General features: G+C 38.6%; 1 protein-coding gene across 1 annotated transcript in view; it reads right to left on the bottom strand.

Moving 5' to 3' along the window:
* Positions 1–11,038, bottom strand: part of LOC127636243 (protein lin-54 homolog) — a 32,159-nt gene extending 21,121 nt beyond the window's left edge. Inside the window, exons 1-6 of the mRNA XM_052116691.1 lie at positions 10,868–11,038; positions 6,851–7,544; positions 1,831–1,948; positions 1,540–1,673; positions 1,245–1,400; positions 904–1,111 (exon numbers count right to left, since the gene is read on the bottom strand). Coding sequence (XP_051972651.1) covers positions 904–1,111; positions 1,245–1,400; positions 1,540–1,673; positions 1,831–1,948; positions 6,851–7,519 — 1,285 coding nt within the window. The 5' untranslated portion in view covers positions 7,520–7,544; positions 10,868–11,038. The remainder of the gene's footprint in view (positions 1–903; positions 1,112–1,244; positions 1,401–1,539; positions 1,674–1,830; positions 1,949–6,850; positions 7,545–10,867) is intronic.
* Positions 11,039–14,520: the final 3,482 nt, after the last annotated feature.

The raw sequence follows: 14,520 nt of genomic DNA, 5'->3' as shown, positions 1-14,520 counted from the left end.
TTGTATTTTAGATTACTGGTGTTTGTGGTAATTTTGAAATGCGGTGTTTAAAATGTTATTATTTTGAAGCACTTCGGTCAACTCTGTTGTTTTAAATGCCATATACATTTACATTTACATTTATGCATTTGGCAGACGCTTTTATCCAAAGCGACTTACAGAGCACATATTACAGGGACAACCCCCCCGGAGCAACCTGGAGTTAAGTGCCTCGCTCAAGGACACAATGGTGGTGGCTGTGGGGCTTGAACCAGCATCCTTCTGATTACCAGATTACCAGTTATGTGCTTAGACCACTACACCACCACCACTCCTATAATTGATATAAATAAAGTTGAGTTGGAATTAAAGTGCAAATGCTGTGATTTAATTATAGAAATATACAGTCTACATGTAATACGCACTTTAAAGTGGATTGGTGCTTTGCTCTGTCATCTGATACAACGTGAATGATTCTCAATGTCTGTGGAGTTTCCAGGGTAAGAGTGGTCAGATTTATACATTAATTTAAAGTTGACAGCTCATCCACACTAAGATTGCAGCCTTCAGAGATTTAATAAAAACACACTAGGACATCTCACGATTTTAATTAGATTAATTTTCCACTTCAGTGTAAAAGGAGTAACAGAGCATGCATTCACAATAAGCCTGTGAGCATTTTTAAGCAGTCATGTGTCAGTCATATTGCACACTAGTACAGGACAGAGTGGGTGCTCGGTACTACTGGTACTGCAGAAACACTGGTATCGTTGTATCTCATTTATTTTAGTATCGACTTGATACCGAAGTACCGGTATTTCTGACAACACTATTGTGCACATTACATTTACAATATTACAAAAAGTAGTATGCTATTCTAAACATAGCCTTATAATCACTGTGCTAGTAAACTGTTGGCTCTACCTGGTTGGATGGAAGGGTTGGTGATGGTGCTTGCGCCCGTCTGTGCAGTGCTGCTGCCAGTGGTGGCCGTAACCAGGCGCACATAATGGAAGCGGCTGCCTGGCACCTGGATCTGCTGTACGTTGGGTGGGGTGGCGAGGGGGATGATGGTCTTAAACTGAGATGTGCCCACCCCTCCCATCGTAACCGTCTGCACTGGCTTTAATGCCTGGAGATGGAAGACAGCAGAAAAAGAATTTAGTTAACCTGTAGTGTTCTTGTAAGCCTTGCTTGTAATTCCCACATCTAAATATTCATTTTTGGGTGAACTGTTCCTTTAAGGTAGTGAGTGTTATTTTCACCTGTGCAGTGGACTGGCTGGTTCCTGCTTTAGCTGGAGAGGTTGCAGCAGACTGTTGAACAGCAAGAATCTGGTGACCTAGAGCCATGTTGAGCGGCAGAGTTACAGACTTCTGCGGAGAGTTTGGAGACTGACTGGCCACTGAAACAACTGTCAGCTACACAGAGAATATGAGGAAGAGACATCAAAATGCATAGGAGGACAATCATAGAAAGAAAACTGCCAACAATACAAAGACACAAAAAGTTTTCTTGACTTCATGTTTGAATCGACCCTTCTCTCAAATTGAAACCAACCTTGCTGGGAGACTTGAGAGGTGAGATGGCGATTTTGCTGTTGCCAGACATATTCTGTGGCACAGTGCTGACCGTCTCGCCAATAGTAATGGTGCGTGGTGGAGTTCCTGTAGAACTCTGGGTAACAACCCGTCCTGAAGAAAGAAGAAAGGCTTTAAGATTCACAACAAGATACCTGGATGCAAACATCACACATATGCCATTCGTTTAGTTGTTCAAAAGTGTTGCGCATTGACATAAACATAATCAGAAACTAATCTTTTTCATATTGGTATATAGAAAGCAGATTACCAGTAACTACAGAAGACACTGAAGCTGAATTGTTTAGTCCTTTATTGTTTAGGGCCTTTGTGATGATGAGCTTTGTGATCATTGGTCCAGCTGTTGACACAGGAGGCTTCTTAGTTATCTGTAAAGAGAAATTTGACAGAGGCCTATTTGTTTATTTTAGCAGTCTGGGAAATACACTAGTCAGGTACCATGGCCCAAGCACACTTCCAAATGTTTAACCCTGCTATTCTGAGACAGATTGGCCGCTACAGTTGTAACTTTTGTAGCTGTAATGCTAAAGTAATAACATTTCTTATTCCCTAAAATAATGACAATAAAAGGTTGCACTTTTTGGGGGATTTATGCCATTAAGACTTTATTTACATGTACATTTCTCAGTTTCACCATTAATTTGCTACAGTGTTCTATACAGCCACCTACAGTGTAGTAATTCTAAATTTCATCATACGTTATGCATTTGGATATATATTTAGACATTATCAAACTACTATTTTTCAATGGTTAGCATTTTCTTTTTTTATGTTTTGAAGTGTCAATGTTTGTTTTTTGCAATAATGTCACATTATACATACAGCTAAACCTGACCATATTGTTACAAACAGAATACATCAACAGAGCAATTTTGGGAGTCGCGTGATGCCATACGAGATTCGGTGTGTGAGTGGCGAGCTTGTTTGGGAAAAACTGGAGGATTTGGAGCATCGTAATTGACGAAACAATGTCCGAATTCTTGGAATTCTTGACCATGAGGAAGGCAGAGATATGGTAAAATTCCTAGATGGGCTTTTTCAGAGTCTGCTCGACATAAAAGTCCATAAGCTGGAAATCGAGCGAGCTCACAGGGTCCCGGTTTGGAGATCTGCTGAGGGAGACAGGCTCAGATCAATGCTGGCAAATTTTCTGAGATTATCCAATAAAGATCTCATGTTACATGAGGCGAGGAGTAAAGGAAAGGTTTCTTGGAAGAATCACAGCTTTTTCTTGTTCCCTTGTAAATTCGACAAGAGTGAAACATGATTGATTCAAGGAAAGCAAGAATCTCTTACATCAACGGAAGGTCACTTTTGTACTGATGTTTCTGGCCAAACTGAGAATAGCCCATGTCCAATGTCCGTGGCATATGACCTGACTTGGACCATTGGATCCTATATACAGAACTAAAGCATCATGCCAACAATCAATGAGATAAACGATGTACACGATGACCATGTTCACAAATGTTCTATAGTTATCTATGCTTGTAACCAATCAGAATTCTAGAAGCTATAGCATTAATGTCAAACTTGATGCTGTATCTGACTACAAGTATTGTTTCTTACACAATATTTTTTTCCCTAATATGTCAAATGTTAATATGTGTGGATTATCTCTCCACATGGAATGTGAATGGTTGGGGCACCACATAAAAAGATGGTTATTTATTTTCTTAAACATAAGAAATATGATATAGTGCTTCTTCAAGAACCGCATAATTCTAAAGCTAAAAGATTTGGGATGATAATCAAGATGGACTTCAAAGACTTTGGTCATTAATCTTACAGTTCAAACACAATCTATGTTTAATCAATGACCCTTATCACTTAGATTAATAATTTTAAACCATGATTTTACCTATACATAATTAATATTTACATTACATTCATAATGCTAGCCAGAGGGGAACTGGCCCCCACAGTGAGTCTGGTTTCTCCCAAGGTTATTTTTATCCATTAATCTACATCTTATGGAGTTTTGTGTTCCTTGCCACAGTCGCCTACAGCTTGCTCACTGGGGTTATTAATACAATTATCATTTAATTATTTATAAACACTATTAAAATTCGTATTTTATCTAAATTACACAATGATGATTAATCGACTTTATAGACATTACAGTTCTTATCGTCTGTTAATGCTAATATTCTGTAAAGCTGCTTTGAAACGATGTGTGTTGTGAAAGGCGCTATACAAATAAAATTGACTTGACTGACTTGATATGGGGTGGGCATGTTTTCTTTAGTGCTGGCTCGAGTAAGAGCAGGGGAGTCATAGCATTGATAAGTAAATATCTACAATTCAAATGTCTCAAACAGATTATTAAAGATAAATTAGAAAGAGACATTTTTTTAGCAGAAATTCAAGGGCAAAGGTTGATTTCGGCTATTATTTATCAACGCTGATGATCAGGGCTTTTTTATAGATCTTGAAGGGTTGTTGCAAGCCACTGGGACCAGGAGACTTTCATCTTTGATGGACTCAGTCCTTGAACATAGTGAAGCAAGTGTGCAAGCCCCCTAGAGCAAAGTTGATGCTACACAGGATATGTAAAAACCTTGGTCTTACAGATATTTGGAGACTTCTGAACCCATCTGGTAGGGACTATAAATTTTTTTCATCAGTCCACAAGATTTATTCTAGAATAGATTTTTTTTTTTTTATATCTAAGTCCCTCATTTCATCTGTTGTTGAGTGCTCAGTTGGAAACATCTTCGTCTCAGATCATGCCCTGGTGAGTTAAGAGGTGTATATAGTTGGTGCTTTAATGTATTCCTTTTGCAAAATACTGAATTCAACAAATGAACGGCTGAAATTAATGTTTATATGGAGACCAACTGGTTCTCAGTATCCTCTGTGGGGGTGGCTTGGGAGGCACTTAAGGTGGTTCTTAGAGGCCGGATCATACAGTATGCTTCATTTACCAAAAAATCCAAAGCATGACAACTCATTGAGATGGAAGGGAATATTAAAAGTGCCAAGGCAGAGCTGAAGCATCGAATGTTGTCTGATGGCCTCAGAGAATTGACCCGACTGAAATAAATATATTTATATTTATATACATATACATACATACATACATCTATATAAATATAGATATAATACTATTTTGTCACGGAAGGTGAAGTTTTGTCTATTCAGGGCAAGACAGTCATACTTTGAGTCAGGGGACAAAGAAAAACTTTTGGCTAGATACATAAAGCAGCGAGTCTTTTTCTACCATTCCCTCAGTGAAATCTGCTGGTGGGGAAATATTTACCTCGGCCATTGATATTAATAATGCTTTATAGTTCCACGTCTTTGTCTACTATGAAGATATTGGGAACGTTGTGGAACCATTAGAACTCGCTAAACTGACGACTGAGCAGAAAAATTCACTTGATTCTGAGATCAACTTGGAGGAGCTTGGCGATTTAATTAAGGCCTTGTCTACAGGCAAGGCTCTGGGGCCAGATGACTTTGCCTCTAAATTATTAAGATCTTATGCAACAGAACTGGCTCCACTTTTGTTAGAAGTTTAAACTGAATCATTAAAGAATTGAAGGCTTCCGCCAACCATGACACAAGCCCAGATCAGTCTGAAAAAGGACAAAGATACAAGCGAGTGTAAGAGGTACGGTACAATTTCCCTGATCACGCTAGATGTAAAAATATTGTCAAATATTCAGGCTAACCGATTAAGTTATGACATCTCTTATACATATAGATCAGGTGGTGTTTATTCAGGGCCGCAGCCCTTCTGATAACTGGTCAGTGGTTAATGATCAGACTCTGGTCGATGCCATCTCACTGGTTGATGCCGAAAAGGTGTATGATATGGTAGAATGGGATTATCTTTATAAAACTTTGGAAATATACGGGTTCGGGAAAATATTGGATTAAGTTCAGATTACTTTAATCTTGATAGGGGCACCCGGCAGGGTTGCCCTCTTTCTCCCTTATTGTTCTTTCTAGCCCTGGAAACATTAGCAGCCACGATAAGAAAAGAAGGTGATTTATACGACGCCACGCTAAAGTATGGTGCTTTGATAGGCAGCAATTTTTTTCATTTATCCAAATAAAACCTGTATGAAATCCATTTCTTACAAACTGGTACAAACCACATGCATATTGTATTTCAGCACTGACTGAAACTGCCAGTTCCAATCTGAATGGCTGGTGCTACGCAATTTCCAGGCGTAAGACCACAAAGGTTTATTTCTTTTTTAAACAAAGTTATGGTATCTTGTACACTGAGTGCTTTAGGAACTAGCTAGTGTTTGGCAGGTTAGTGACAAGTCTTCGAAAAATATTCAGTAGGTAAAGTACATATTCATAAACAGAACTTTGAGTAGGCACTTTTAATTCTCTCTGCAAAGCCTGCTTCGAACTGTGTCTTGTTTGTGAAAGAATCCACAGTAAAATGACGCGAGCAAACAAACACGTTCTTACAGACGCAATCCGGGACTTCATTAAAAATAAACGTTTCCCACAACGTAGTTTCCCACAATGTGGCACTGCAACGTATTGACATCTTTGTGGCCATCGTGATCCCATCCTGTTGCTCCAAAAATAATCTCATCACGCTCTACTCTAACCGCAAGCCGTGTCGACGATAAAGTAGGAGTTGATCGGTTTATGCAGAGGCTGGCCTGTGCTGATGTAATACCTCATCTACAACATAATAGTGAGGAGGAAGTAGAGAACGAGTCGTTTTGGCACAATGGTTTCAATAAAGCCTTTTTTTGGACAAACAAAGATGATTTCGGTTCTGAAATTTACAGTATGTTTTTATATTGCTTTGAACTCATGTCAAGATATCATGGCAAGTTTGATTTTCCAATTCATGACCCCTTTAAAGTTTGACACAGCAAAGAATACGAGTTTGTTAAAGCTAAAGCGGCAGCTGCTTCAGCTAAAAAGGGAAAACCTTTATCATTTATTTAGAATTCGGTGAACGTGAGTGAGTTAATAATATGCTTTGTTCATAACTGAGACCAGTTGCTTTGAAACATGAAAAACATATAGATACATAGAGAATAAAGTTATTTAATTGTTTTCGAAGTTGTGTGAATAATCATCAGTGATTTGAAACAATGTGGCATAAAAAATGCAGAACCACCAAACTATCGATATCAGCAGTTGTTGTAGCATCCCTAGTGTGAACCTTGAAATGACCCATGATTGGTCGCTATGCATGTCAGTTCCTTCCTATCTGTCTACACTAGACCTCATTACAGCAACATTCGCATTGTCAGTGTAATAAGGAACATTTAATAAACACCCACCTGAAGAGTCTTGAGCTGCTGAGCCTGCAGTGGTGTGGAGGTGCCAAGCAGCTGACTGGCCGAGCTCACAGCCTGCACTCCCATCACAGGCTTCCCTAGAGCGGTCACCATTTTGATCTGTGTCGGCTGGGCCCTGCCATCTCCTGCGCCCTGGGTGGTGGCGGGCTTGTTCCAAGAGTGGGGCAGGGCCAACATAATGGGCTGCCCTGTTTTACTGACCCCAGCAACCAGGAGTTTTTGGCCCTTGCCATCCGCAGTGGGGGAGTTGGCCACTTTGTTGATGATGAGTTGGTGGTTGGCCGGGACAGTAAGACTGGAGATTTTAGAGAGGCTCTGGGTCACCGCAGGGCTGGTGGTTTTGGCGAGGGTGGTGGTTGTAGTGGTGGCGCTAACCATAAGGCTGGAGGGAGCGAGGAGGAGTTGGTTTCCCAAGCTGGTGCTGCTCTGAATATCGGCGGATGTTGAGGTTATATGCATTTCTGACGTAGTGGTTGGGCACAGGCTGATGATTTCAGGCACCTCTGTTTCCATAGGAACCTGTGCCGGCTCTGATTTCGATTGGGGAGGTGGAGCAAGTTGATCGACAGGGAGTTCCTCTTCCATTGCGATGGCCTCTGTATCCATGATCTCATCTGGGAGGCTGTTGAGCTCAGGTGATACCACATCCATCTTGCAGCAAGTTACTGAAAACACACTGAAATAAAAGAACACAAAATGTCAAAAAGTTTAGAAACAACTACAAATAAGAGATAAGTAATATAAAAAATACATTCAGCTCAGGAAAAAATGAAGAGACCACTGCAAAATGATCAGTTTCTCTGGATTTACTATTTATAGTTAAGTGTTTGAATAAAATGAAAAAAAAAAAAAAATATAAAAATTATTATATAAAGTACTGACAACATTTCTCCCAAAATCCAAATAACAATATTGTCACTTAGAGCACTTATTTGCAGAAAATGACAACTGGTCAAAATAACAAAAAAGATGCAGTGTTTTCAGACCTCGAATAATGCAAGGAAAACAAGTTCATATTCATTTTTAAACAACACAATATTAATATTTTAACTTAGGAAGAGTTCAGAAATCAATATTTGATGGAATAACCCTGATTTCAAATTACAGCTTTCAAGCGTCTTGACATGCTCACAATCAGTTTTTCCACATCGCTGTTGGGTGATTTTATGCCACTCCTGGCACAAAAATTCAAGCAGCTCGGGTTTGTTTGATGGCTTGTGGACATCCATCTTCCTCTTGATCACATTCCAGAGGTTTGGGCTGGCCATGACAGGGTCTTGATCCGGTGGTCCTCCATCCACACATTGATTGTCCTGGTTGTGTGGCACGGAGCGTTGTCCTGCTGGAAAATCCAATCCTCAGAATTGGGGAACATTAAAGCAAGTTTTCTTTCAGGATAACCTTGTACGTGGCTTGCTTAATACGTCCTTCACAAAGAAGAATCTTAAGAATCCATTTGAAGAAATGCTGTCATGGATAACATTAAACAACAAAACTGTGCTTTATAAAGCTGACTATCTGTTTGTTGATACTTGATGTGGTTTCAAGCATATTCTGTTGCTATGGAAATGTAAGTATTTATAGATCAATTTACCCTGCATGTAAATAAATAAAAACTGTGACGTTTGCTTTTTGTGCATCAATTAAAAAAAAAAAAAAAAGAATATACCCAGATGTCCTTAGAGGACAAAATGTCCACATCAAAAAACTGCCATAATTATATTCATATTATTTTCCACTTTCAATTAGTTAATTTTTTTGAACGAACACCAGACCTGATTTTGATCCTTCAGGATTTTAATCCTTTAAATGCCAGTTTGTTTACATAATGCCACTGTTGTTTTTTCACACACACACACACACACACACACACACACACACACACACACACACACACACACACACACACACACACACACACACACGTTGTGTTTCCATGTTTTATGGGGACTTTCCATAGACATAATGGTTTTTATACTGTACAAACTTTATATTCTATTCCCTAAACCTAACCCTACCCTAAACCTAACCCTCACAGAAAACTTTCTGCATTTTTACATGTTCAATAAAACATAATTTAGTGTGATTTATAAGCTGTTTTCCTCATGGGGACCGACAAAATGTCCCCACAAGGTCAAACATTTCGGGTTTTACTATCCTTATGGGGACATTTGGTCCCCACAAAGTGATAAATACACTCTCACACACACACACACACACACACACACACACACACACACACACACGTTGTGTTTCCATGTTTTATGGGGACTTTCCATAGACATAATGGTTTTTATACTGTACAAACTTTATATTCTATCCCCTAAACCTAACCCTACCCCTAAACCTAACCCTCACAGAAAACATTCTGCATTTTTACATTTTCAAAAAACATAATTTAGTATGATTTATAAGCTGTTTTCCTCATGGGGACCGACAAAATGTCCCCACAAGGTCAAAAATTTCAGGTTTTACTATCCTTATGGGGACATTTGGTACCCACAAAGTGATAAATACATGCGCACACACACACACACACACACCACGCTCTAATATCCATATCAACATACCCACACAATTTTAGCTACATAATGTATTCAATTGGCCTGCAATGCTCTATAATAGAGCAAACAGAAAATAGAAATAAAAGAAAAAACAACATATATTTGCTCCATAGGCTAAACGTCTGTGTAGACGTCAATGAAAGAACACAAGGGACGAGCAAAGCCAAGACAACTAACGTTCAGGCTTAAAATTATGGTTTTGAAATGTAATTAAAACGGTTAGTCTTAAACTGTGGGCTGGATATAGTAACATATTAGTATGAAAACAAGGAACAGTGTAAACACTTGACCTACAAAACCAATTCCGGAGTATTCTTAACAGACATTCATTGTTTACAATAAAAAACTGAAAAGTAAACTGAATAGAACGATACAATTACAAAACCCTATTTATGTATTATTAGTGTATATCAGTAATAATTGTTTAAACTGTGGTTCCCTCAAACAATACACCAAATTCTTCCTTAAAAATAAATGATTTCTGAATTAAGAGACTAAAAGCAATTTAATTGCGAAAGGGTCATTAGTGATCATTATTCGAATCAGTGCATGATAATACAGAAGCGACGTAAGGGGCCGTTCATATCGAATACGTATTTCGCGTCCATCTGCTCTGCATTGTTTTTAAAGTGTACGTACTGGGTTTTTTATTTTTTATATCGTCTCGCACAGGAGCACCGCGTCCAGTTAAAAATTAGGCTACTTCAACAAAAAACAAAAAAAAAAATCGTTTTGAGACATCTGCGTTTTGTATAGTTGTTGCGCTGCGTCTAACTTTTTAATAAGCGTAAAACGCGTTCAGTCTGAACGACGACTCCATGTAATTCTGCAGATTGCAAAATAAAAACAAGCTAAACGTTGATATAGAGGTGACTTAGTCCATCGAGTCTGCATGCAGCTAATACTAGTATAAAAGGCAATGTGTAATATAATAAAAAATAATGACAGACAGAGATATAGTGGGGTCCAAAATCTGAGATACAAAATCTAACGTAACTTCAAAATAAAGTTTTAAGAATCTGTACTTATAGTATTACTAATAAAATATCAGTAATACTAATACTATGCAATTATTTTGTAACATTGCATTCTATCCTATTTCTTTGCTTTTTCACTGGTGGTCTCAGACTTTTGGGGGCCAGCAGGTTGCTGTCATGTACTGTCATTGTAATAAGTCGGTCCTGCTAGCCAGTTAGCCAATTTTGAAGTACTGCAACAACACTTCAAACCTGGAGCAACCTTCCGATCTTACTGGTTTAAGTTACAATACAACACCAAACAGTAACAACGGTCATTTGTGATCGCAGTTGGTTCTCTGACCCCCTCTTAAAGGAAAACACAATGTAGTGCGCGGACTGACATCAGATGACAGATACACACTGTTAGCAGCTCGGCTAACTAGCTGAGATCATATTACTGCTCGCTGAAAACCCACCCGATCTCAAAGCACTCTTCTTACACTGTCGATATGTGTCAAAACACTGCTGTCAAATCCTCAAAGTTTTCCACTCGATCGTGCAGTGCTTAGTCCAACTCGATGCTGCGCCGTTTCGATCATCCGCTCTCAGACGAAGACGATTGTTTAAAATACCGCGCCGAGCGCCATTTCACCTCTAACATCCCATAATAAAGCCACGCCTTCGTAGGAAACAACTTATTACGTCACTCCACAACTTCCGCCACGTCTCCCTTTAATCAAAAATTGTTTGCAAACATCAATTTTATCCAACGAAGAACTTGGTGAAGAATTTGTGAAAAATGTGACTTGTTAATTTTGTTTGTTGCAGTCTGATACTCTGGCTGTTTTTAATTTTAGATTTGAATTTCTGTAATTAAAATGTTTATTTTTTATTTTATTTATAAAATATGATGAGTATTTAAAATCAGACATATATAATTCATCTTATGATAATATTGGTTACGTTTTACATTCATAAAACCGTATATATTTTCTAATTTATTTAAGAGCAACAGAATTAGAGACTTCTGGTTGGTAAATATTGTATAGGCAAGCAAAACTAATGCGAGGGCACGCAAAACTTGGCTGTGTCTCGTTTCGAAGGCTGCGTACGGAAACGGAACGTAACACGGTTGCTATGACAGCAGACACTCTTTAACAAGCGCGAGCCCTTTGAGTGAGAAGGTAACAAAGTCCCTCTGGAAGGGAATGTAGGCTATTTGGTACATTTTAGGAGCGTTATAATGATGTAAAGAGAAAAGAAAATAGATTTTACAGGAGTACATTTAGTGTAACGTCTTTATTTTAATTATATATTAATATAATAATATTATTTACTCTGCACCCATCTACTGAGATACTTCAACTTGAAAATTAACATTAGGCTACTTGCGTTTGAACATCATATTTACGGGCAAATTGGCATTTTCGTTGAAGCAAAGCATTGTGGGTTATAAAGAACATTGCATTCGATGTGTAGGCCTATTCTCTTTTCTGAAACGAGACAGCCTTGATGACTTATGCGGCCGACAAATGCAACCTCCGGAGGACGCATCCATTGTGAGGGAACGAAAACTAATGAGAGGGCACTCAAAACTTATTGTGAGGGAACGAAAACGATTGAGAGGGCACGCAAAACATATTGTGAGGGAACGAAAACTATTGAGAGGGCACGCAAAACATATTGTTAGGGAACGAAAACTATTGAGAGGGAACGCAAAACATATTGTGAGGGAACGAAAACTATTGAGAGGGCACGCAAAACTTATTGTGAGGGAACGTAAACTATTGAGAGGTCACGCAAAACTTATTGCGAGGGAATGAAAACTATTGAGAGGGAAACGAAAACGTATTGTGAGGGAACGAAAACTATTGAGAGGGAACGCAAAACTTATTGTGAGGGAACGAAAACTTATTGTGAGGGAACGAAAACTATTGAGAGGAAACGAAAACTTATTGTGAGGGAACGAAAACTATTGAGAGGTAACGCAAAACTTATTGTGAGGGAACGAAAACTTATTGTGAGGGAAAGAAAACTATTGAGAGGGAACGAAAACTTATTGTGAGGGAACGAAAACTATTGAGAGGGAACGCAAAACTTATTGTGAGGGAACGAAAACTATTGAGAGGGCACGCAAAACTTATTGTGAGGGAACGAAAACTATTGAGTGGGCACGCAAAACTTATTGTTAGGGAACGAAAACTATTGAGAGGGAACGCAAAACCTATTGTGAGGGAACGAAAACTAGTGAGAGGGATCGCAAAACTTATTGTGAGGGAACGAAAACTTTTGAGAGGTCACACAAAACTTATTGTGAGGGAATGAAAACTGTTGAGAGGTCACGCAAAACTTATTGTGAGGGAACGTAAACTTTTGAGAGGTCACGCAAAACTTATTGTGAGGGAACGAAAACTATTGAGAGGTCACGCAAAACTTATTGTGAGGGAACGAAAACTATTGAAAGGGAAAACTATCAATGTTTGTTGGCGTTTAGACTTTCAAAACCATTTTCACTGTGGTGAAAAAACTTGCTGGACACAAAGTGAGGCATGCACCTTCCGGGGCAGTCTAGCAACTAATATATATGTATTTGTATAGTCTGGCACTATTATATATTACAGAAAATATTGTATTATGTAGGCCTATCTGCGTTCGCTTGGCGCTCCGTGCTCCATTTAATCCATATTATTCTATTTTATTCAAATTGAGGATTTTGTTCGAGGATTTTTAAATTTTTTAGGGTGATGAACATTAGAAGCTTCATTCTAAAACCTCAATAGAAGTTTCGAATGTAAATATGACATGAAAAAAATGACATTTGGTACAGTCTAGTATGAACGGTCAGAATGACCGCTATGGCCATTCTAGTAGTTATAGAATTCCGGTAGTTCAAGTGTTAAATGCAAGTACAAGTCTATTGCTTTATTAGGGTCCTTTGGAAGATCAAAGCGTGTCTCTGACAGTATTACACATGTCATAGACAGTAATGTCTTTGTATTGAAGGCCAAGTTTAAAATATATCTCTATTAATTCATGCACATCCATGCTCTCAGTATCTTTGAGTAAATGAATGATGGCAATGACGCCATCAGAAAAGAAAACTGTAACGCGTGCACACGAGTAACATTTCTCGTGGGGTTGACGCCATACCTCAGCAGGTTACACATTTTGTAAGAGCTTGTGGAAGTGATATTTCTGAGACAATATATGTTAAAGACAGCATGTTTATGAGATATTAATATCTTTAAACACCATTCACAGTTTTACCACCATTTGTGGACTTTTTAGATGGTCCCTTACCAACCGTAGGCAAATTTTCTAGCTTATATCAATGTTAAATGGGCGATCTGGAACAATTTCACCGTGATGCCATATGACCAACTTAAATAGAGGAAAATTCGTGTCCCGTTTGGATTTGATATGGGACGCATCATTTTATCTTTAAATACAGGATGGGTGACAACCCTATGTGGTGGTCAAAATAAAATTTTATAAAATAATTTACTTGAGGTCTCTCCGGGTACTCTGGCTTCCTCCCACCATCCAAAAAGACATGCAGGCTAGGTTAATTGGTGTCTCCAAAAAATTGCCTTAGGTGTGGATGTGGAGGTGAGTGTGAGTGTATGTCTGTCTATGTGTGGCCCTGCGATGGACTGGCGACCTGTCCAGGGTGTCCCCCGCCTTTCGCCCAATGTTAGCTGGGATAGGCTCCAGCCCCCCGCGACCCTGTACACAGGATAAGCGGTTGACGATGGATGGATGGATGGATGGATGGAATTTACTTGAGGGATATACGTTATGGAGCCTTTTAGAATGAGTCTGTTGTTTATCAAATGTATTAAAATGACATATTAAATATTTTGCTTGCGTAATTAGTTCTAAGTAATACATGACTCAATTGATCTAAAGGGGATGATAAGGGGGGATGGTGGTTTTACAAGAGGGATGCTTTTTGGTATTTCTTGCAACAAAGGCATTCCCTCGCATACTAGGACTAGAGTCCTCTCTTCTCATGTGAGTGGTCATGATTTTATACATATGTTTCAAAATTAAAATTTATTTATTTAGGAGTAAAACTTTTTTTAATGAGGGAAAAAATATGAGTGCATCTTTAAATGATTCTTAAAAG

Source organism: Xyrauchen texanus, chromosome 43 (genome assembly GCF_025860055.1).
Source record: "Xyrauchen texanus isolate HMW12.3.18 chromosome 43, RBS_HiC_50CHRs, whole genome shotgun sequence".
Lineage (NCBI taxonomy): Eukaryota > Metazoa > Chordata > Actinopteri > Cypriniformes > Catostomidae > Xyrauchen > Xyrauchen texanus.
The sequence above is the reverse complement of the archived record's forward strand: the minus strand, read 5'-3'. Positions and strand labels throughout refer to the sequence as shown.